At 52.9% G+C, this 24,477-nt stretch overlaps 1 protein-coding gene across 1 annotated transcript in view; it reads right to left on the bottom strand.

Annotated features, from left to right (window-relative positions):
• Positions 1-24,477, bottom strand: part of COL22A1 (collagen type XXII alpha 1 chain) — a 224,079-nt gene that overhangs the window by 90,578 nt on the left and 109,024 nt on the right. Inside the window, exons 23-32 of the mRNA XM_027560770.1 lie at positions 19,639-19,692; positions 13,462-13,515; positions 12,779-12,832; positions 11,471-11,524; positions 10,487-10,540; positions 5,716-5,760; positions 5,129-5,191; positions 4,643-4,696; positions 1,421-1,462; positions 424-456 (exon numbers count right to left, since the gene is read on the bottom strand). Of these exons, the coding sequence (XP_027416571.1) occupies positions 424-456; positions 1,421-1,462; positions 4,643-4,696; positions 5,129-5,191; positions 5,716-5,760; positions 10,487-10,540; positions 11,471-11,524; positions 12,779-12,832; positions 13,462-13,515; positions 19,639-19,692 (507 nt within the window). The remainder of the gene's footprint in view (positions 1-423; positions 457-1,420; positions 1,463-4,642; positions 4,697-5,128; positions 5,192-5,715; positions 5,761-10,486; positions 10,541-11,470; positions 11,525-12,778; positions 12,833-13,461; positions 13,516-19,638; positions 19,693-24,477) is intronic.

Here is a 24,477-nt window from a genome sequence, read left to right as displayed (position 1 = left end):
CACTGGCCCCTGAATGGCCCTCTAAGACTTGGCCCCCAAGACCCCCAGGCCGGCCCCCTCTGCCCTTTCACCTTCTGCCGCACACAGGGCTCTGTCCTGCTTGGAACAACCGGCCACCCTGTGCAGTGAGGGGGTCACTTTACCCAAAGAGAGGGGTGGCCTTTACCCTCGGCTACTGGGAGGCCCCGTCCCGGCCCCTGACCCGGGAGGTCCCATCTGCCCCTGGAGCTGGTTGGTCCCTCGCCCGGCCCGCTCCCTGCCGGCTGCCAGGACAAGGTCGGGAACCCAGAGGCCTGACAACAGTTGGCAGGTCAGGGCCGAGGGTCAGGACGCAGCCCAGCCCCCTGCCCCCCAGAGCACCCAGGGGCATCGCAAGCCCCGCCAGGGGGCACCGGGCAGCCACAAGGCACCGCCACTACTTACGGGCATTCTCGGGTGTGGTGTGAACAGGGAAGTCTGCAAAGGAGACCACAGAAACAAGACAGACGTAAGTGGACATCAGCAACCTGCCTCGGACAGACCTACCGGTGAATGCAGCTTCAGGGGCTCCTTTAAGGATGATTTTCAACAGAATCGCACATTCCTTTTAAAGTCCTTACCCTCCATATGAGGCCATCCCCTGCCTCAGCTACTAACTGACCAATCCCTACGTGCCCAGACAAGGCCAGTTCCCAGAGCCATGTTCATCTCCCTTCCTGCACCACCCCCCACCCCGAAATTGATTAAAGCATAGAATACCAAGGCTGGAAAGAAACATTCAAGTGAAAAAAAAAAAAAACATGCAAACCATGCTCACATATTTATATAGCCTTTGTTTTTTTAATTTAGTATTTATTATATATCCGAAACTACACAATGTACCTTACATGTTTCAGTCAATTTTCACTACAAATGTACAAGACACAGCTCCGTATTTTTTTTTTTTTCTTAACAGATGAGAAGATGGAGTCTTCTTCACACTAAATAACATGTTTAAGATCACAATGCTGGTGAGCAGCACAGCTGGGATTCAAACCCACTCTTTTCTTCTGGCTTCAAAGCCCCTGCTCTTTACTCACGCCTGAACCCCAACTCATAATGCCCACCCTGGGACCTGCAGAGGGTGGAGGTGTGAGTCACGGGTGTATACCCACGTTGCAGTCTCACCCTGGACAAGCTGCTTCCTGCCTCTGACCTCATGCCCACAGGCAGCAGGTGGGCATGGGCGCCAAGTGTCTAGCCAGTGTTCTGACCAGCAATAACCGTGCGGCCGAATAAACTAAATCAATAAGCACAAGGTGGTTCTTACAGAAGCTCATGCACTTTCTGGATCACGAGACCCAGGGATGGGTCTGGCTATGGGCAGACTCCCTTAAAAAGATGTTTACAACTATGTGGTTGGTGTGCAGGAGGAGAAAGGATTAGAAGCAGAGTGACTTACAGTGCCAGGTAATCCAGGGGGCCCTGGTGGGCCCACTTCCCCCTAGATGAAGAAATGGAAACAGCAGTAAAGATTCCACCTGCCAATCCAGAAGATGTAAGAGACGCAGGTTTGATCCCTGGGTCGGGAAGATCCCCTGGAGGAGGGCATGGCAACCCACTCCAGTATCCCTGCCTGGAGAATCCCATGGATAGAGGAGCCTGATGGGCTACAGCCCATGGGGTCGCAAAGAGTTGGACACGACCGAGCGACTCACACACAGAGCCCTGCTTATCCTGGGATACCGTTCCTAAGAAGACAGACTCACCCAGTCTTCCTCTACTGCAACTGATAGATATATAGATCCAAGCTATAAAATATTTCAAACACACCAGAACTCTGCTCTGAGAAACATCTATGCGGCCACGTGTAGCTGTAGGTCGTTTATACCACTTATTCCATGGCGCACACGGAGACAAAGTGACCCGTGATCCATCCTCCGCTGACAACACTGACGTGGTTTCCCACCTGCTACAGCCAACGTCCCCACACTCTGTCCTGAAGCCAAAGCTTGAGCCCCCTGAGAGACTCCTCTGGACCCTGCCCTCTCCCGAGGGCTCAGGCTCTTCTCAGCGGCCTGAGGGGCGAGTGTTACATGACAGGCTTGGGAATCGACTCACCTGAGCTTAAAACCTAACTCCACCATTTTATACATTATTTTACTTCTGTTGGCGTGTTTTCCTGTGTGCAAAATAACGATGATGGTACACACAGCTCACAGCGTCCTCTGGGGACTGAGTGAGACCTTCAGCGGGGTCCCAATGAGGAGGAAATTATTATTCCATTTGCCTCGAGGAAAAGAGGCTACTGGGCTGCTCCATCAGGAGGAACGGCCCCCAAAGCCCTTCATTCCATGTGAGTCACGATGGTATTGGGACATGGATATCTCTGCCCACATGTATCCTAGCAGCCCCGGGTCCCCAAGTGGTTATTAGTGGACAAATGAATGAATAAAGCTGCCTGAGAGATGGGCTAGGCTTCTCTTATTAATAGTGACAACAATAAGATGATAATGAAAGCAGTTACATGATAAACCATAATGGAAAAGAATATCTTTAAAAATGTCTACATGTGTGTAACTGAGTTACTCTGCTGTACAGCAGAGATTGGCACCATATTGTAATCAACTATACTTTGATTAAAAAAATTTTTAAGTGGTGACATTGTCTTCTATGCTTGTTTCTACAGTTATACAGGATTTAATCCCAGGTTTCAGCTCACTTTCCTACATGCATTAATTCCCTTCATCACCACCAAAATGCCTGGAACTTCATGTATACCCCCATTCCATGGAAGAGCAAACTGAAGCGTAGCCACACTCGGGCCCCTGCCCAAAGTCACACAGACAGCAGCTGGTGCAGCCTGGTGGCAAACTCTGAGCCCAAGCCCGTAACTACTGCGAGGCATTCCCCTGACCACGTTGCAGAAGCTCCAGAGAGAACACAGCACCCTTTCTAGTGCCGAGTTCCAGAACCAATCTCAACCAAACCATCCAAGTTCAGTGTTTCCCCGTGCAATGCACGTGCGATCAAGCTCTGTCTGTTGTGCCTGAGTCTTTGTCACGCTATGGACTGTAGCCCACCAGGCTCCTCTGTCCATGGGATTCTCCAGGCAAGGACACTGGAGTGGGCTGCCATGCCCTCCTCCAGGGGATCTTCCCGACCCAGTGATTGAACCCACGTCTTCAGCACTGGCACGCAGGTTCTTTACCATTAGCATGACAGTGCAAGGTATGAACAGACATAAACAAGAAGAGGGTTGGAGGAGAGATGTGTCTCCAACCCCGAAGTCCTCAAGACCACCTTTCTGGAAGAGCCTCGCCCGCCCTGAAGGCTGTGGGGTGAACACAGGACCATGAGCTGGCGGGGCAGAGCCCAGGAGCTCTCTGACTTGAGGAAAGATGCTCGCCTAGAGAAGGGTCTCTGAGATCTGGAGTCAGTGGGGCTGGCGGGGGCTCCCATTCCCGCTTCTCTGCAGTTTAAGTGTCTCAGCCCCAGCTGACGCAATCCTCTCAGAGATGCCCTGGGGTCAAATGCTTCAGTGCCAGGTTGGGAGGAGGTAGACCAGACTACTGAGGAAGGGACACCCAGGCACGGCCAGCAGGGGGCAGTGTTGCTTCAATGTCATTTTTTTTTCAAACGCAGAATTGTCTATGATGACATATTTCTCTAGAGGCAAAGAAAAGCAGGCCAGATTTTTCGGAATCGTGAATGCGACTCTGCCGTGGCCCCGGCAATTCTGCCAAAGCAATAAAAGGGGCTTAATGGCCTCGCCGAGTCCTCTGCATCTTGGAAATGAGTTTCTCAAATAGAAATTGCTTTTCTGAGAAGTCCAGGAGAGCAGTGGGCCTGAACGGCTTATCCACCAAAGCCCTTTCCATTGCAGGATCTCTATTTATAGATCGCAGGTCCGTTCAGAACAAAGACCTCAGCCCTCAGCCTGGGAGCGGGGATGGGGGCTGCTGAGCAGGATGGTGGGCAGGAAAGCGGGACACGGGAGGGTGCAGAGCTCAAACTGGGAGAACCAGGTGGCCCCCTGGGCAGCAGAGGGGGGATCGCAGGGCCCCGCTGGGCATGTGAGGCTGCCCAGGCTCCCCTGGGCCAGGCCGGTGTGCCATGTCGACCCGCTCGGAACCTGGACGCTGGGCCTGAACTGCAGTCAGGTATCGACTCCCACCACCCTCCATCCACACAGCCCTGGGCCGGTAGCCTGGCCCTTCCATGCCTCAATCTCACCTATAAACGGGGTGGGGGGTGTCACTGATAATCTGGCCCACCTCCGGATGCCACCAGGATCACCCAAGTCACTATGTGTGCCGTGCTCGCTACGACGACCCCGGCCCGTGGCGGGTCCCACCTCCCTGGCGCTGGTTCCTGGAGGCCCACGGTTCTCAGGCTCCACCACTTTATACGAGAGACTCAGGCACCCACGGATTTCAGTTATCCACAGGGCTCCTGGAACCAACTGCCCGTGGATGCCAGCCTACACAGGCAGCTCTGCTTTCGGGCCAGCAAGGGAGACTCCAGGATCGGATGGGACGCCCAGGACCACAGCAGGGAAAACCAGGACTGCCACCCAGGCCACCGCTGCAACTCCAAGCACGCACTCCCTCCACGTGAACGACGGACAGGCGGTTGTGCGACACGGGGTACTGACGCCCCGGACAAGGGCAGCGGCTCCTACCTTTACACCTTGGTCGCCTTTCAGTCCCGGAAGCCCCAGGGCACCTTTCTCTCCCTACAGAGAAAAGATAAAAAGCAGGAGACATTAGAACGCAACTGAGTGTAACTGCTGCCTCTTCCAGGTGAGAGCAAGGGGGGACCCTGGGCAAAATACAGTTTCGTCTCCCCAGCCTGCCCTGCCATGGGGAGGATCGAGTTCAAGGGATGTTGGTTGTGCAAAGGGGCAAGTGCTCCATTCGGCACCCGACAGCTGACGTCCCTGGTCATTCCCACAAATTTCATCTAAGCTGCTCCACCCTCCTTTCCAGATGGACCCCTTGGCCACCGCCCCTTCGTCCCAGCACGTGGCCCACGGTGGCCCGATCCCCTGACTTTCCTCTTCCTAGACACTGGGGAAAACGCTCCAACCCCAGCCCGGGTCAGCCCGTGCCCGAACGCGCAAACCAGGGCTGGGGGTGCTCTCCTCGGGCGCGGCGCACGGCCTCACCTGGTCGCCTTTCTCTCCCCTTGCACCTGGGAGTCCCGGGAAGCCTGGGAGCCCTGCCTCTCCCTGTGGAAAGAACACAGCGCCGTCATCAGTGGGCTCTCAGGAGGGAGGCTGCCCCAGACCTCTGCAGGAGCAGGGCAACATGGAAACAAAGCAGCGGAGAGAGGGGGATCCTAGACGGTGCTCTGGGGCGGCCCCAGGCGCGGGCCCACTCTGCAGCCCCTCGCCCGGGAGCCCTTACTTCCCCTCTCATTGTCTGACTCCTCATTCCTCTGGGTCAGCCACAACGTCACCTCCGGGCCACGTCTCCTGACATTCCCTGAGCCTGAGTGAGGGGCCTCCTGGGACCTCTTTGGTCACCTGCAGGCACCACTCACTGAACCTGCTCAACTGCTCTTGGCTGACGGTGGTGACCCTGGTACCCAGTACAGCAAGGGGTGCACAGGACGTGCTGACGGTCACAGGGCAAAGAGACGAAGGCACACAGGCGTGCTGTGAGCTCCAGGGAGACAAGCGATACAGGCGCAGCGGATACCAACAAACGCACACATTGGATGAACAAACGAAAAATGAATGAATGAACAGACCTTTTCTCCAGGTTGGCCAGCCAGGCCCTGCTCCCCAACTTCACCCTGCAGATAGAATAACAGACACCCCGTCACTTACCACACACGTTTGCAGAGACGGCTGTCACCCCCAGGTGGTCCCGCAGACTCAGAGCACCTGGCACCCACACCCTCGATGCTCACACAAGCAGCACAGGCCCTGAAGCCCCAAGTGCTGAGCGTTTCTGGAGGGAGGCTTCCACACTCCCCACATGGTCTTGCACGCACGCTCAGTTGTGTCCAGCTCTTTGCGACCCCATGGACTGTCGCCCACCAGGCTCCTCTGTCCATGGGGTTCTCCAGGCAAGAATCCTGGAGTGAGTTGTCATTCCTTCCTGCGGGGATCTTCCCAACCCAGGGATCGAACCCGGGTCTCCTGCATCTCCAGCATCGGTTGGCAGATTCTTTACCGCTAGGGCCACCCGGGAAGCCCCACCCTGGCTTGACCTTCCCTCAAAAGAAACGGTTTCTGGAGCTGCCCTGATGGGAGTTTACACAGGTTGGATCCAGTGATTCTGACTCTAATCACAGTCTAGAGCCACAGGGAGTCCTGGAGCCGCCCCGACTCTGAGCTCTGCTCCCTTCCAGGGGGATCTCAGACCCCCGGCTGGGTCCAGTGGTGGAGAAGCTGTTGATGAACTTGTCCGAGCTGACCAAGCAGCCCGCAGTTGTTCAGACTCCTTGGTAAAACACAGGCAGCTGGGGGTGGAGGAACTCACGGGCAGGAGAGAGATCCATTTCCCCTCCCATGGTGTGTTGCTATAGGCAAGTCTCAGGTAAAATGCTGCTTAAACATCTAAACTTATATTACGTTGGAAAGCAAGCCCTCAGCAGGGCTTCCGGTCGCGTGGATGAAGTCGTGTCCTCTGGCATCAGGTTTCTGACCAGCGTTCCCTGGTCCTGCTGAAGTGGGGGGCAGGGGGTACAGGACCAGAGGGGCCCACTCTCTGACCCCACCCGGCTGCTACGCTCAGCAGGTCCCTGTAAGTCACTGAGGCAAAGAGGCCTGTGGTGGGAGGAGTGGGGAGGGACTGCAATTTCTAACCAGCCATGTGTCTTCAGAAACACTAACTTCTTGAATGCCAGTTTCTAACATCATTATGCATGGACACATAGTCACTTCAGTCACGTCTTGACTCTTTGCGACCCCATGGACTTTAGTCCTCCAGGCTCCTCTTTCCAGGGGATTCTCCTGGCAAGAATACTGGCATGGGTTGCCATTCTCTTCCCCAGGGGGTCTTCCCGACCCAGGGACCGAACCCAGGTCTCCTGTATTGCAGGGAGATTCTTTACCGTCTGAGCCACCAGGGAAGCTAAGTATGGTCCTTATTAAAATCTTTATGTAGATTTCCATAAGGAAATTTGGTTTTCTGGTAAGTGGACACATGAATGAATGAATGAGTGGTTATGCAAACACATAAAGGTTTCCCCTGCAGCTATGCCAGACTCCAGTGGTAGTGAAGTCTATACCGCATGTTGAGAGAGACAGAGGAAAAGAAAGTAAAGAAACTAAAAGCACTATTCAGCATGAAGCACACATTTCATCCTGCAGTTCTGGTGCCACTAGGGCCACTGGTGCCTGAGTCGGTGCATATAGAAATTCTAGATGCGCTCCGCTTCTCCCATCAATCCCCAGTGTTCACAAGCACCATTAGAAACAGCTGCTCTTACTGGATCTGTGCAAACACTTGCTACACAAATTGTCACTTTAAATCTGCTAGGACAGGACAACCTTTACAGTTGGAAAGGCGCTGGGTGGAGGTGGTGCTGAGGTTGGGTAGCAAGCATTTTGAAGGCCTCCTGAAGTGCCTCCTGAATCCGTGCTGTGAATCCTAAGCCAGAGCAGGACCCACGAAGGGCTGGGCGGCTCCTGAGCCCAAGAGGGCGATGCACCTGCTCATCCCGCAGCTGGTCTGTTCCGAGTGGGCTTGAGACCCGTGGTCCAGGATGCACCCACGACCTTCTTCAGAGATACTTACCTTACGAGGCGTGATGTCAAAATAAAGCAACAGACCTCCTGCCCTGTCTCCTTCACAGCTACAAAGGATGTTCTAAGAGCAACGTAACTGCGGAAATTCAGTTTCCAACTTCCTAGAGAAAATTTTTAAATGCACTGCACTATACTAGAAATCGTACAAAAACGGCAGACGAGCTGTGGTTACGGACCTCTCCGAAACTTTCAGTCACTGGGGGCGAGCATAAATACTGAACACGTAGCTGGAAAGACTAAAGACAACGCCGAGGGCACCTCAAATTCACCCCAATACTTCAGATCGTCCACACAAGGAACTCGATGGGAACAGGTTCTTCTGAAGACTGTTTAATTGAATGTGGGAATTTACACACTGTAAGCTCAGAAGGATGAGCCAACTCACACATGTGAGGAAACACAGCTCAAACAGGTCTGGCTGACCCCACAAATCCCCCATAAAATCCAAGGAGGATCTATGGAAACACAGCTCACAGGTCTGGCTGAGTCCATAGAATCCCAGCAGTCAAAAATGAAATATTATAGTGACCTATGCAAATGCTTTAAGTTATTTCTGGAAGATGATCGAATTTCAGCCTATCAATCAAAAACAGGAACGTGGCCTTTGGTGTTTAAAAGACCACGTGATTTACCCCACAGCAATGGAGGGACAAAACGCAGCCAGTTACATATCATTACATTTCAATCACAGATATTTTTTAAAAACAGGAATGTTGAGTCCTAAAAGATGGAGATGCTGTGCTTGTAAGCAACAGTGAGCTGGCCCACGGAGCCCTGAGGAATCCGGGGCGCAGGGGCTCCTAGCGGATGCTTTCCCCAGGGAGTCCACTGGGCATCCTGGAGAGGGCGGGCACGTGGTAACCCACATGTGTTCTGCTCCATTTTAATTTGGTCTAAATTGTGGCTCTGCTGGTAAAGAACCTGCCTGCAACGAGGGAGACCCGAGTTTGATCCCCAGGTTGAGAACATCCCCTGGAGAAGGGAAAAGCTACCCACTCCAGCATTCTGGTCTAGAGAATTCCATGGATTGTATCGTCCATGGAATCGCAAAACGTCAAACACGACTGAGCGACTTTCACTAAAGAATGATCACTTCTTGAAAAAGCGAGGCCACAAGGAACCAAGGGTCAAGGGATTTGCCCATCAGCCTTCACTGGCCAGCGAGGTGACCCAGGTCCTGCCTCCCGGGACAGCAGGGTCACCACTGGGCCAAGTACAGACCATACCTGTGCCCTTTCTGGGCTGTGAGTTATCAGTCGGCCACCAGTGAGCCCTGACTGAGTGCCTGCAGGTGCCTGCTGTGGGCTGGGGCTGGAGGGTGGTCACCAAGAGCCAGTCACAGCCCTTAACTAGCTCTTACCCTGACAGAGTGTGAGGGAGAGCACCTCCGCGTGAGTGTCTGTCTGGACACAGGCCCCTCCAGAAGCACAGGCGCCTGCAAACGTACACACCATGTGCACACACACACACACCCCTCACACACACACACACACGACAAACAGACCCACACACCATGTACATACCCACACACACCCCCCTCACATGCACACACACACACACACACACACCCCTCACATGCACACACATATACTGCATACACACACACGACATACAGACCCACACACCATGTACACACACACACACACACACCCCTCACATACACACACAACGTACAGACCCACACACCATGCACACACACACACACCCCTCACTTGCATACACATACACTGCATACACACACACACACACATGACATACAGACCCACACACCATGTGCACACCCACAACACACACACCTCTCACACACACACAACATACAGACCCACACCATGCACACACACATACACACCCCTCACACACACAGATACATGACATACAGACCCACACACCATGTACACACCCACAACACACACACACCTCACATACAGACACATCCCACATACACACACCCACACCACACAGACACACACCATGTACACACACACACACACCACATACTCACATAACATACAGACACACCCACATGACATAGACACACCAGACACACACACTGTGTACACACACACCTCACATACACACACACACTGCATACACACACCCACAGCACACACAGATGCCCACACCATATACACACCCACACACACCATATACCCATGTACATACCCACTCACACACCATATACACACCCAGAGCACATACGGACAGTCACCCAAATCCAGCACTTGGGCCCCTTCCACAGGAGGTGCCCCCTCTGCATGGCACGTAGGTTGCCTCCGCCGCCTCCATGTATCCAGTCTCCACACGTCTGCACCCCTGGAAGCCCCAGGCTTCCTTCCTTCTGGAGGGGTCAGGTGTGAAGGGACACTGAGGCAGGGAAAGCTCAGGGGACAGGATGGGCAGGGACTGACCCCCTGGCCCCTCACCCCCCAAGACGGGCTGGTTAGCAAGGCTGTCCCTCTTCCTGAGGCCAAGGCTCTCCCGTGGGGATGGGGTCCTTTCCTCCAGCTGCAGGGCCCCCTGCCCTCCAGGAACTCCCTGCTCCTCTCCCTGGGCATGCCGTGGTATGGCTCTCAGCGGTCGTCAGTCCAGGGTGTCACCACTGACCCCAACCTGCCCCTGCCTTTCAAACAGCCCCTGTGCGATGGCCCTGGCTGTCCCTTGCCTGACCCCAGCCTACAAGGCTCTGACAGTGGGGGTTCACACAGAGCCTCAAACACACCACTTAGAATAACAGGCGCGAGAGGAGGATGTCAGAGTCCTTACCCGCGGGCCGCGCTGTCCGGGCAGACCGTCCTCCCCTCTGTCTCCTGGGTCTCCCTGCAAGGAAGGCGGAGGAGAGTCAACAGCAGGAGCCGGGAGTGGAGGGAAGCAACTGAGGACCAGCTCCAGGCTGGAAGCAGGAAAGCTACTCGGACCCGGGTGCTACTGAGCTCCTTTAATTCTGTGAGACCGCAGTGGTCCAAAACAGCAGCTCCAACCACCTCCTAGATTCACCGGCTCTGCTTTTGATTTACAGACTCAAGTGAGCGGGAATGAGGGATTCAGAGCAGGGGAGACCCTGCCTAAGTGCTTTTGAGACGACAAAATACTTGGTCAGCCCTTATCTTTTGTTTTTAAAGAGAGGAGAATGGAGAATATTTACATGACATGTTCTTAAAGTAAGTTACATCCGTATGTATTCTGTATTCTGTCATGAAAAAGTGGAGCTTCTAAGTCTGCCTACTGAAAGGGATGGTGAAAACGCCTGTAACATCCAGAAGTTGCCTTCCAAGGACTGTTGACATTCATCCTTGAGCTTCTGTATCTTTGCCATGAAAAGGTGAGGTTCACTTGTTAAACTGTTGGCTGTATGGGTTTTTAATTATCCCTCTGAAGTGAGTAAACTGTGAACTTGCTTCCCAATTTTATGACAGTTAACCTCTGACTCCTCTTAATGATCTTACTGTAATGAGCCCCAGAATATTTTTAAGTTGAAGTCTCTTATTATGTAAGAGTCTCTGAAAAGGCTTCCTCCTTACAAATAAAATAGATGCATATCTCTAACAGAATAATTTAAAAGTCTTCCGTCTCCAAATCCTCAACCAGTTACCTAGGTAGGAATAACGGGCTCACCCATATCTGACCTTGAATATTAAACATTTCTGAGCCCTGCATGACTCAGGATCCAAACGTGATCCACAGCTGGAGCACCCAACCATCAAAGAGCTCTCTGGCTTCTGGGTTCTGGGTTCCCTCACTCATACCAACCTTGGGTCCTGGCAGGCCTGGGGGTCCATTCGGCCCATCCTTTCCAGGCGGTCCCTGGGCAGAGAGGGAAAAAACAGACCAACATAAAAGGCCCGGTCAGGGCAGCACTGCGCTGAACTGCTTCCAGCCAGGAGCGGATTCTGCAGCCGGAGCTGGCCGGGTGGTGCCTGACACATGCGGGACCGCTCCTGGGTGCCAGCTCTCAGGTGCGGTCACTGTCGTAAACTGTTAGTGGGTGAAACCGTGGGGATCGGTGTTCAGGAACATCTGTGGATGGCAGCTAAGCATGCGCTCCAAGCTTGGACAGGCTCCCCTGAGAATGGGCCTCACAACACTGGACCTCACGTCCAGAGCCTTCACTGTGGTACCCGGAGCTCGACAGAGCCCAGCATGCCAGCATCCAGCCATCACATCTCAGCATCCCGGGGCCTCCACCTACAGCCGCCTGTGGATCCAGCGCCCAGTGACAGGGGGACAACTGCCCGTGCTGCCCAGACTGACTTTTCCCTCAGTAACCCTTTCTCCAATGTCCCGAGCCCCCACCAGTGGTGCGGGTTCCACTGGCTTCTGTAGCCACAGCCTTTCCCCACCCGTTGGCCCCACCAGACAAGCAGCAGTAAGGAAATTCCTTCTGGACGAGCAGAGGCCTCCTGAGGGCCATCACCTCTGACACCCATCATGGTCACATGGTCTCAGGGGCCCAAGGCCACTCTATCACCCATCACCCTGCCCTGAAGAGCTGCTGGCCGAGAGGCAGGAGACACCCAGCTGGAATCTGCACCCTGCTTGTGCGGACGTTAAGGTTTGATGATCTCCACCCTCAGGACCTAAAAGGATTGAGAAGGCCTGGCTCCCTGGATCCTGCTGACTGGGAGAGAGGAAACAGCAGGCACAGAGGCAGGGCCGCCCTGCCACGTCCTGGACCGAGCCTCGCGTCTCCGCGCCCATTACTTCCATGACCCCCTGGTGGTGTCTCCACAGACGAGAAGCCACGCTTCCAACAGCCAAGGGCTGTCAACTGTGCCTCGGGGTTACAGAGCACAGGCAGTGGCCTGAGGAGTGGGCGCCTTGATCCGCAGCCTGGCTGGGGCCCTCGGGGCGAGGCCCTCCAGAGACAGCATGCAGCAGGCACCATGGAAGGGAGGAGAAGGAGGCAGGGTGCCAGGGCCCTGGTCCCCCCAAAAAGAAGGGAAGAGCACAGAGCGTCACCCACCGGGAAGCAGCCTGGGCGGCCAGCGGAAGGGCCAGCCCCTCCCACGTGGAAGGGTAGGAGAGGGGAGAGCGGGGAGGGGCGCCCCGGTCACTCACCGCCTGCCCAGGGGGCCCAGGCTTTCCCGGGAAGCCGATTTCTCCAGGCAGACCCTGCCAAGGGGAACCACAGGGGAACCATTAGTCTGACCTCTTCCGAGCACTGGCTCCCTTCTCCAGGCGCTTTTGCTGGCAGGAGCCCGGATCTTTAGCTCTGACGAGGGCACCCAGGGTGGACACCCCTCGGGGGCATCTGGCCGTCTGTGGTGTGGACCACGGTGAACAGAGGGGTCAACACGCCTCCCAGGCTGGCCAGCGCAGGGCTCGGCTGGGCTGCAGTCGGGGCCACCAGCACCTTCACTCTCCACTGGTGGGATGGGTGGAAGGAACCACCTCTCTCTTCCCCCCACCGTCCACTCTGCCCACAGGTACCTTCCCAGCTGCTCCTGAACTGGGGGAGGAGAGCCAACCCACACACTGCTGAAAAACCCTGGGAAGGACGACCCCCCGCTTCCTGCACACTCTCTAGGAGCAGCCACGAACATGCTGAATGAGCTCAGGAGATATCTCCAGTCTAACGGGCTCCAAAGCTAGCTGTGGGCAGGGCCCTCCTCGTTCATGCCTTTGCTCTGCTCTTGGACAAAGAGCCAACGGATGGCTCCACACGACGATGTCCCTGTCTCCCGGGGCCATGAAACCTCCATCTAAGTGCCCTGGGAAGAGAAAGTCAAAACCAGTCTCACCGGGGGGCCTCCGGGTCCAGGGGGGCCTGGGACGCCAGGTGGTCCTGGGGGGCCCTGAAAAGAAAGAGGGGGGCCTGGGTGACAAACGTGCGTGGAGCAGCCTCCCGGTGGCACTGTCCTTCGAGAGGGAGAGGGATGGGGACACAAGAGATGGGGGTGGGGGTGGGGCTTCAGTTTTATTGCAATACCTTATTTTTTTTTAAACAAAAAGGAACAAAAGCAGAAAGAAAAGATCTGAAGTAAAACTTACACCATGATAACATGTCTGCTATCTGGGTGATGGGCATGTAACTGGTATAGTATCTATTCTGATATTTATTGAGAATATTTGTGCATTTAAAATAAATGTGTCTGTGTGTGAATACACACACACGGAGTTAACCCATTAACAAAAATTTCCTAGAACAGCGGTACCCAAGCATTATTCAGCATCGGATCACCTGGGGTGAACAGACAGATCCGTTAAACAGCAGCTCTCACCACGACACAGGTTCCAGGAGACGCACCTCTGGCCCTTCTTTGTCCAGGTGTCTCTCCACACATGCCCTCCCTCCCATCTCCATCTTTCTGAAACGTTCTGCAATTCCCCCGGCAGAAGTAACCGCTGCGTCCCCCACGCTGAAGGCCAGTGTGACGGTGCTCACGTGACTCACAGGCCCTTGAAGGCAGAGTTCCCCCCTCGTCCCCCGCCCCGCACCTCTTATCGCACAGCGACAAGCCCAGGGCTTGCAACAGAGCAGATGTTCACTCAATGTTTGAAGCCAACTTGATTGCAAACAGCTGGGGAGAGGGCTGTGCACTCAGAGAAGAGCGTCCCATCCCCACTAGAGGGAGGTAAACTCTAAAAAATGGCCATGGTTGCCGCTGCTGCGGACACTTCCCTTTTCTCCCGCTGGGGGCACTGCTGAGTCAACGACGGGCAGCGACGAAGACGTGAACGGAACAGAACTTCCTGCTTGGCACCTGGACCTGGTTTTCCGCGTGGCTCACTGAGTGCTGGAGAGCCTTTGGGGGGTAGCGTCTACTTTTACTGGGAGACATCTGCTTGGACCTGGAGCAACTGAGTGGCCAGGCCGCGCTGGACAGGGGACTGGGCAGGTACGATGGAGGCACCAAAAGTGGCTGGTGACCTCACTTCTCTCCACGTCTGCTCCAGCTCAGCTCTGCTCACCTCCGGGCAAAGCAGCAGTCCTGCAGGTGGCACTCCCAGGACCCACCTCTCCCTGACCTCTGAGGTTCTCACAGTGACCTCAGCCCCGCGGAGCTCATCCGAGGCCCCTTCCCACCACACGCAACTCTCCCTCTAACAGCAAACCAGACACACCTGGCTTCCATCCCTCCTGTGATGCAACACCCCCTGGAGTACCCTGGCCTCTTTCAAAGTAGCCGCTCCAGGAAACGGGCCTCCCGACCAGTTCGTTAGTCCGAACCCGTCCCCCCTTCCTCCTCCACGTCCTGCAGAAGTCCCTGTGGGCTGACGACTGCTTGTCTCAGGCTCACAGCCTGTGTGAGTGGGCTGAGTTTTAGTGATCCTCTACTATAAACTAATGGAGAAGGCAAAGGCAACCCACTGCAGTATTCTTGCCTGGAGAACCCCATGGACGGAGGAGCCTGGCGGGCTCCCTGCGGGTCTCAAAGAGTTGGACATGACTGAGCAACTGAACAACTAGAAATTAAACCTCCTCATTTGACAATATGGAAAACTGAGGCCCAGAGAAGCTAAGGGCCCCACCTGAGGTCACACAGCCCTCATGTGCAGTGGATCCTGAATCTGCCACAGAACCACCTGGAAAGCTCGTTGTAAAACCAGGTTACCAGTTCCCTTGACGGCACTCTTAGGGGTTGGTGGGGGGCTGGGATGACAGAGAGAACAAATGGAGCAAGTGAAGGGTCCATTCTGGGGACTGGAAGCCCTGGTGATGAAATCATTGTGCCTGTACCTGAGGGGCCATCCTGGCTGGGGCTGGTCAAGGAAGGCCCTGCAGCAGGGGCCACATCTAAGCTGAGAGCTGAGGAAGTCCAGAAAAGGAAGAACACTAGGTTCAGGGCCTGAGAACAGGCAGACCTCCATGTGTTGCCAGGACTGACAGTCAGTGTGAAGGAGTGGAATGGGGTTGTGGGGTGGGAGACAGGGCTCCGGGAAGCGGGGGGACACAGTGGTGGGAGGGGGAGCTGCTGGGAAGTGCCCGGGACCTGGCTTTAGCAGTGGAGAAGCAACACAAGAGCCGGTCTGACTTGGCTGGAATAGCATTTGGAAGGAGAAGTTGACAAAACTCGATAGCAGGTCGGGTGTGTGGAACGAAGGGGCAAGCGACTGGAGTCACCAGAACGAAGGGACCCATGATGGCGCCCTGCGCTGTGGTGGGGATGCAGCGGGGTGAGTGTGTCCGGGTGGAGCAGACACCGGCTGAGAGTTCTTGGCGAGTGTTTGAGGCACCCGGCAGAGGTGCCTGGGAGCTCGGGGAGTGGAGGCTGCAGGATTAAATATAGAGGCAGAGGGTGATGATAAAACCAGGAGGGGCCTCATGCCAGCCGATGAACGAAGGTGTGTGAAACCAACTCAGCTCACGCTCTTCTCTTTTTATCATCAATGTGAAAATGCTACTTGCTCAGTCGTGCCCAACTCTTTGAGAACCCATGGACTGTAGCCCTCCAGGTTCCTCTGTCCATGGGACTCTCTAGGCGAGAATACAGGAGTGACATGCCATTCTTTTCTCTGAGGGATTGTCCCGACCTAGGGATAAAACCCTGGGTTCTGGGGTTCTATAGAATCTAGACACAGATTCTTTACCATCTGAGCCACCAGGGAAGCCAATATCTAAATAACCAATTCACCTAATTATTAAAGAGAGTGACAAATTAGCCAATAGATCTAAATGTTAACAACAAAATCCCTGTTTTAATTATTATGAATAAAAACAACTGAGTAATGACTCTATCAATTAACCAATAAGTCTAATTATTATTAATGGGATGTTTTATCCTTCTTGATACGATGGTGACTACACACCAACATGCTCAGTGATTGCAGTGGTGACGTGTAAATAACCAATTAACCTAATTAGCATTAATGATAACAGAAAAGCAAATAACTATTCCTAATAACCACCTTGTTCCAACTGGAGTAGATTTATGAAATTGGATGGAATCTGAAGATGCATGAAAATCCCTTGCATAATCAGCACTTAGTCACACTTCCTGAACAACTTGCAAATGTTTGTTTTCAGAGGTTATTCGTGATCGTGAGTCCTCCTCCATGATGGAAAGTCTTCCTCTAGGACACAGCTCCAAGGGCACAGGGATTGTTCCCCCCTCAGGGGAGGGGGTTTCTGGGTTGAGAAACCCAGCTCAGTCCTCTGGGGTCGGCCCCTCCCCTGGCTGTGTTCCCACCCACTCAAGGGTCTGCCAGCCATGCTGACCTCAATACCTTCGCATAAACAGTCGTCCAGACCAGACACAAATTCCCACTTTTCCTAAAAGGCTGCCAGTACACAGGAGTCACCACCTAGAATGTGTATCTTGAGTCTAAAACATTCCAGGATGACCGTTTTCATCCTGAAAAAAGAGGCACCAAAAGCATCTTCCAGAAGGCCAGCTGCCCTGGGGCCTGGCTCACCCTGAGGCTGGCTCTTCCTATTATAGCAAAGCTAACTCAACTCTAAGCTCCATTTCTGTTGGGGCCTTCCCTACTGGCTCAGATGGTAAAGAAGCCACCTGCAATGCAGGAGATCCTGGTTCGATCCCTGGGTCGGGAAGACCCCCTGGAGGAGGGATGGGCTGCCCACTGCAGTATGCTTGCCTGGAGAATCCCACAGAGAGGAGCCTGGTGAGCTACAGTCCACGGGGTCGCAGAGGGTCGGACAGGACTGAGAAACTGACACTTTCATTTTCACTTCTCCATTTCTTTCGATTGGAAATGGGATAAGCCTTCTCACAGGTGGCTGTAAAGAGCAGATGCGACTGTATACTGACACAGGGAGAGCGTCTGACAGGAGCAGAAACTGAATGGACGGACCCTCAGCCTTCTCATCAGACCAGGAAGCCCAGGAACTTCCTTTCTGCTGTGACAGAATCAACCCAGATTTTCCAGATCAGCTCAGGGACCCTCCTCTGGGCCTGAGAGGCTGACGCCCCGTCCCCCAGAACCAGAGCTCTGACTACGCCCCTCCCAGGCCTTAGCTCAGAGGATCATCCCTCTATCAGAATCTCTCCCTGCCTCCATCACATCTGGCTCCTCTGGGCTTGGACAGGGGCCACGAGGTTCCCCTTCCCAGGGCCGCACCCGCACACGGTGGGGGTTAGGTGAACACCTGCTGGATGAATCGATGAGCAAACACACAGATGGCAAGCAGCACAAAACTGTGGCCAGGCCGAGGGCAGGTGTGCGTGCGTGTAAGTTAGGAAGAGTGAATTACGAGCTGGGCAGGGATCCAGCAGGGAAACACTGCTCTTGAAGTGGGCATGGTGGGCTTGAATGCAGCTCTGCATCTGTGCGGTGGTGATCCAATGCAGGGAGCCAGGTGGTACCTATCATACACTACACCCTCTGGTTCTGAACCACGGAGATCCCCGAGTATATCAGGGTGCCCCATTTCTGGCAAAATCCCTGCCCTATTTGTGTCTATAGCATCCAACTCAAGGCCTGGCACTCAGGAAAGATTTTGTTGAAGGGAAAAAGGCTTCAGAATTTAAAACAAAAGAAAGAAATATATTTTTCAGGGTAGCCAAGAAAACAGTGATAGGGAAAAAAATCTGTAACTTAAAGTATTTTGATGGAGCCGTATTTATGGTGAATTTTTGAAATACACAAGCTTTGCTCTCAAGAAACAAGGTCATAAAACAAATGCAAAAACACTCTTTATCTTGCACTACTAACATCAAAATGTCACAGTGAGTGTGGAATCTTTAGAAGACCATGAATAATGGCTGGTTTTACAGCCCCTTATCCTGTGTTACAGCCTGATTGGCATGTGAGGGGCTGGAATAAAGCCTGAGATTCACGTGTGGGGTGCCCGGCACACACTTCATATTCAGAGCGGGAAAAGCCCATTTGGAAGCATGGTCAGCAGCGTGCCCTGGGTGGGTGCCTACCAGATATTAAAGGACAGTGGCTACCATCACAGACTTGGGTGTGGAGGAGATGTGCCCAGGAACAAGTGGGCGCCAGAGCCAAGCCTTTACTGCAGTGGGAAGCCAGCAAACAAGCCTGTATTGATCCCGCCCGCCTGCTGTGGCCACCAAGCCAGAAAGATGGGACAGCACCCCGCCCAGGGCTCCCTGTGCTCTCACTGGGACCCCAGCACTTGGGCCACATCCCCACATCTTCTGCTGAAATCATCACCCTGTTTTGTTTTTATTGGCATTTGCGACAAATGATGAAGCAGAAGTTCAGAAGGTAAAGGGACTTGTTCAAGATGCCGCAGCCATCAAGTGGCCGCGGCTGGGACCCTAAGCTCCTAATCTCCGCCTCCCTAACTGTGACCCCCCCCCCAGTGCTTCCCAGGAATTTACCGACCCTAATTCCAGGAAGGCTGGGGCTGGGGGTCAGTGGCGAGCTTTGGTGCAATTAGCAAAGAGATCACAAAGTGGGGTGTGATCACCACCAGTGCTGAGTGCCTGTTCTGTCCACACTGAAGTGTGTGTGTTGGGAGGAGGGTGAGGGTGTCACAGTGACTCTGAATTTATAGAAAAAGGGGACTGAGAGGGGTCAGGGCCCAAGTGGCCTGGGATAGGGGCAGGGCCCTCCTGAACAGCACGTTACCCCAAGCGAGTCCATGTATTGGGGAGTCGCACCCCGACCTGGTCTGAAATGGGGAGGGTGACCTTGAGCCTGCCCACCTGCCAGGGTGGCTGGAGGGATCCACGGGGGATCACAGGGGTGGCACACGTGAGACCACGGGGGAGTAGGGAGCTGGACCAGCCTGGGGCCGGGGGAGGAGGTCTGCTCTCCTTCAGGCCTAATCCCCACGCCCCAGGAGACTGAATAGCTGTTCTCCCAGCACTGAGGTGGGATGCAGGGAGGGCGAGGGACCCGCTGCACATTGTTTTTAATGCTCTGATGAGTATTGCTCAGATTCATGCAAGAGTCTGGTTACAACCTGAGAACTGCTACCCTATCATTTCCTTAATCAGAGAAAGCAGTGTGGCTAAGGAAGAGGATAGGAAGACAGTAGTTACCTGCTGCCCCAGCAAGCCAGGGACTCCAGGAGGACCCGCCTCACCTCTCTTTCCCTGAGGACAAAAAGAAGAAGCCAGGATTAACAGGCAGCCCGCGCCCAGAGCCCATCTAATGACACGTCTGGAGGAACCCCCCTGATAACAGACTGTCCGTCTCGAGACACCCTGCAAGGAGGCAGTGTGGGGTGGGGGTCAGGGAAGTCTGGGGCCAGGGAGCCTCCCCTTTGGATGTCAGCGCTGCAATGCGGATGACTTTGGAAACACATGGCCCCACATTTTAAAAAGTACCACACGGTTTACCTGAGAAAAATGCCCTTGTCCTGTCCCCATGACACTCATTCCCTTTCCTTGACAACAACTAATCCTACCAGATGTTGGTTGCTTTCCAGAGGCAATTTTATGTTTAGGCAAGCTTTGCACAGGCGCGCGTGCACACACACACACACACACACACACACAAATGCGCCCACACATGCACACACATTCTCCCCCTCTATCCCTTTTTTTCTTTAGAAATATGGCATAACATTCAATCCGCTGATAAACTCCACTTTATTTCGCTTGAGGATTTAACCCAGACGCTCCTGGGTCAGCACATGGGGAGCAGCTCCACTCTTTCTCACAGTTACAGACCTTTCAGCACGAGGATGAAAGGCGGTGCATCTCGACCCTGGGCAGGCAGGTCACAGGGACCATTTCTGCGCTTCTGCCATCAGGATCCATGCTACTCTGCATGACCCCAGCCGGTCATCCCTTGGGGGTGTGATCACTAAGCCTCGGAGTCTACCTGTCTGGACAGGGGTGAGGTGCGTGCTGGCGAGTCCTCACAACACACAGCATGTACCCTATCATACGTGTACACAGACGATGGAAGGCCCGCTCATCTGCTTCCTTCCTTACAGTTATCCTCACAAGGTCAGAGCATTGCAATGAGAAATGAAAAGGAAGGCATGACTCTGAATCAGAACCACGTTCCTCGAGCACCTCCTCTGTGTCAAACCCTCTTCGGGGGTTTCCCGTATTTTCCTTGTGTCTCCACTCTGCAGGAATCCCCTCGCTCCAGGATGCAGGCACTCTCAGTCCTACTGGGAGGTGGGGACACTGAGGTTCAGAGTCAAGTCTCACCGGGGACCCAGCTAGAACCTGATGAGGTTAAGATCCGGCCCCAGCGCTGTGTGCAGGGCCTTCCCAGGGCTCTGACAATGAGATCATTGGGATGAAGCGTCTCTAACAGTCTGCTGGATTACGGAAGCTGGATGACATCAGCGTCTCCCCTCTTCCTTAAACTCTGGCCCCTCCCTCTCTGCTCCTGTACACTTGTGTTTGTCCCCACGCACTGCCCACCCCCAGAGGGAAGGTGTCTTTACGACCGCAGACTGTGCCAGCCCAGCCCTCTGACCTGCTCTTTCAGTCTGGCGTCCGGTGGCCCTGCTCCCAGCCCTAAGCCACAGCTCACGTGGGCCGCTTAGCTTGGCCCCAAAGATCCCAAGGACTTGGCCCGCCAAGCCACCTCTGTCTGTAGGACCCACGCTCCATCTCAACTGGTCAAAGTCCCACCCCACTCCACTATCTCCTCTTTCATGAAGTCCCAGCTATAATGAGAAATATTGGCAAAATAGGGCAAAAACATATTTGAGACAGATTCCCAGGTGTCATTCAAGAACTCATGAGTTAGAATCGCCAGGGGTAGGGCATGGAGCTCTAAGTAAGTGGCTATGAGAACTCGGCCACTCACCACAATCAAAGAGGTCTTTGATCTTTTCTTTTCCCAACCCCCTTCCTCTGCAATATTGTAAGAAAAAGAGTTCTAAACCTACCATAGATGAGGACAGGCAAACCATTTAACTTGCTGAGTCTTAGTTTCTTCATGTGGAAAATTATAATTATTGTAATTATGTGAAAAGACAATAGTAGAAGAAATAATTCAATATTTGAGAAAATGATTTAAAAAGCATAACAGAGCATCATGCAAATATAATAGATAGTTATGAGGATGAGAAGGAAGATGACGGTGACTCTGATGAAGAAGAAATGCTAATAGAAGAATTCTGGCCCTTTTGAGTCCTTAAGTGGGTGAGAGACCACGTGTCAAGCGGTCCGGCTTCAAAACCACTACCTCTGAAGAGCACTGTAAAGACTAAGATAATGTCCACAGAGTGCGCAGCACAGGATCTGACATTAAGAAGTACACAGTGGTGATGGTGGAGGTGCTGGTGATGACACTGGTAATGGTGGTGGCAGTGACTGTGATGGTGGTGAATATGCTGGTGATGGTGTTGATGGTAGAGGTGATGAGGGTGGTGATGGTGGGAATGATGGTGGTCATGATGGTGGGGGTGGGTGGTGGTGAATATGGTAGTGATGGCATTGATGGTGGTGATGATGGTGGTGGTAATGCTGATGATGGTGGTGCTGGAAACAGTGGTGGTGACAATGATGCTGTTATTGGTGTCAATGACAATGGTGGTGGTGACGATGATTCTGTTATTGGTGTTGATGGTAACGGTGGTGGTGATGATAGTTATTGGTACCGATGGTAATGGTGGTGGTGATGATGGTACTGTTACTGGTGTCAATGGTAACGGTGGTGGTGATGACAGTTATTGGTACCGATGCTAATGGTGTTGGTGGTGATGATAGTTATTGGTGTCGATGGTAATGGTGGTGGTGACAATGATACCGTTATTGGTGTCGATGGTAATGAGGGTGGTGATGATGATACTGTTACTGGTGTTGATGGCAATGGTGGTGACAATGATACTGTTATTGGTGTTGATGGCAATGGTGGTGGTGATGATTCTGTTACTGGTGTTGATGGTATTGATGGTGGTGACGATGATACTGTTATTGGTGTTGATGGCAATGGTGGTGGTGATGATGATAGTTTTGGTATTGATGGTAATGGTGGTGGTGACGATGATACTGTTATTGGTGTCGATGGCAATGGTGGTGGTGATGATGATAGTTTTGGTATTGATGGTAATGGTGGTGGTGACGATGATACTGTTATTGGTGTCGATGGCAATGGTGGTGGTGATGATGATAGTTTTGGTATTGATGGTGGTGACAATGATACTGTTATTGGTGTCAATGACAATGGTGGTGGTGACGATGATTCTGTTATTGGTGTTGATGGTAACGGTGGTGGTGATGATAGTTATTGGTACCGATGCTAATGGTGGTGGTGGTGATGATAGTTATTGCTGTCGATGGTAATGGTGGTGGTGACAATGATACTGTTGTTGGTGTCGATGGTAATGAGGGTGGTGATGATGATACTATCATTGGTATTGATGGTGGTGACAATGATACTGTTATTGGTGTCATGGTAATGAGGGTGGTGATGATGATACTATCATTGGTATTGATGGTGGTGACAATGATACTGTTATTGGTGTCATGGTAATGAGGGTGGTGATGATGATACTATCATTGGTATTGGTGGTGACAATGATTCTGTTATTGGTGTCGATGGTAACAGTGGTGGTGATGATAACGTTATTGGTGTCGATGGTAATGGTGGTGGTGATAATGATACTGTTATTGGTGTCAATGACAATGGTGGTGGTGATGATGATTCTGTTATTGGTGTTGATGGTAATGGTGGTGGTGATGATAGTTATTGGTACCAATGGTAATGGTGGTGGTGACAATGATACTGTTATTGGTGTTGATGGTAACGATGGTGGTGATGATGATACTATTATTGGTATTGATGGTGGTGACAATGATACTGTTGTTGGTGTCGATGGTAATGATGGTGGTGATGATGATACTATCATTGGTATTGATGGTGGTGACAATGATACTGTTATTGGTGTCGATGGCAATGGTGGTGGTGACGATGACTCTGTTATTGGTGTTAATGGTAAAGTTACTGGTGGAGGCAGCAGCCCTAGTGGTGGTGGACATAGCAGCAACTCTGCACTCGGGACCTATACTTGGGTGTGGGGATTTGAGAAGTGCTGGCCAGTGCAAGCTATGCATCAATAAAGAACCATTCATTCACAATAGCCTATTCCCTGTCATTTTTCTTCTCTTTTAAATTGCCACCCAACACATTGTTTGGATAAATGTCTGTGGTTTATCAATGAGGGCAGAGTTCTCAAGCTATTCTGGGTGTCTGGATGCTGAGCAAGACCACTATTTCCAAGGCCACCTGTCTGCCCGTGGAAGAGAGAAGTCGATAAATTCAAAAGAGCATCTCCTTCCCAGGCAGGATGAGTTAACACGGCCGCATGAGGGACCATTATCAGATAAAAAGACTGCTTGTGCAAGTGATTCTAATCTGAGCCGTATGGTCCTTTTTGCTCAGTTTCTGTTCTCCGTGCCTCCAAATGTCAAACATGATTATTTTCTACTGGTGAGAGCTGAATCCAGGTGCTCAGGGAAAACCTAGAGTGTCCTGAAATAAACCTGGCTCCGCGCCATGACAGGAATCAAACAGTAGCCTGTGATCCAAACGATGCTGTTACCATCTGGTAGGTCAGGGAAAGGCAAGAAAAAAAGGCTTTAAAAATCGAAAAGTAAAAACAAGTTCAACCCAGGTTGCCACTGACAAAAGACTTCTTGTGCTTCTCTCTCTTAGATCTATCAGAAATTGGAGCTAACGGGCCTGACTACATTCAGCCACGAGACCATTGGCTCCAAGGGCAGCGGTCAGAGATGCAAGTGATGGGTGCTCAGTGCATCTGCCGGAACAGGTGCTGCCAGCTACTAAGAGGTCCAGGTGCTGCCAGCTACTAAGAGGTCTGTGACCCCATGGACTGCAACCTGCTAGGCTTCTCTGTCCATGGAATTCTCCAGGCAACAATACTGCAGTGGGTTGCCATTCCCTTC

Source organism: Bos indicus x Bos taurus, chromosome 14, assembly GCF_003369695.1.
Source record: "Bos indicus x Bos taurus breed Angus x Brahman F1 hybrid chromosome 14, Bos_hybrid_MaternalHap_v2.0, whole genome shotgun sequence".
Lineage (NCBI taxonomy): Eukaryota > Metazoa > Chordata > Mammalia > Artiodactyla > Bovidae > Bos > Bos indicus x Bos taurus.
The sequence above is the reverse complement of the archived record's forward strand: the minus strand, read 5'-3'. Positions and strand labels throughout refer to the sequence as shown.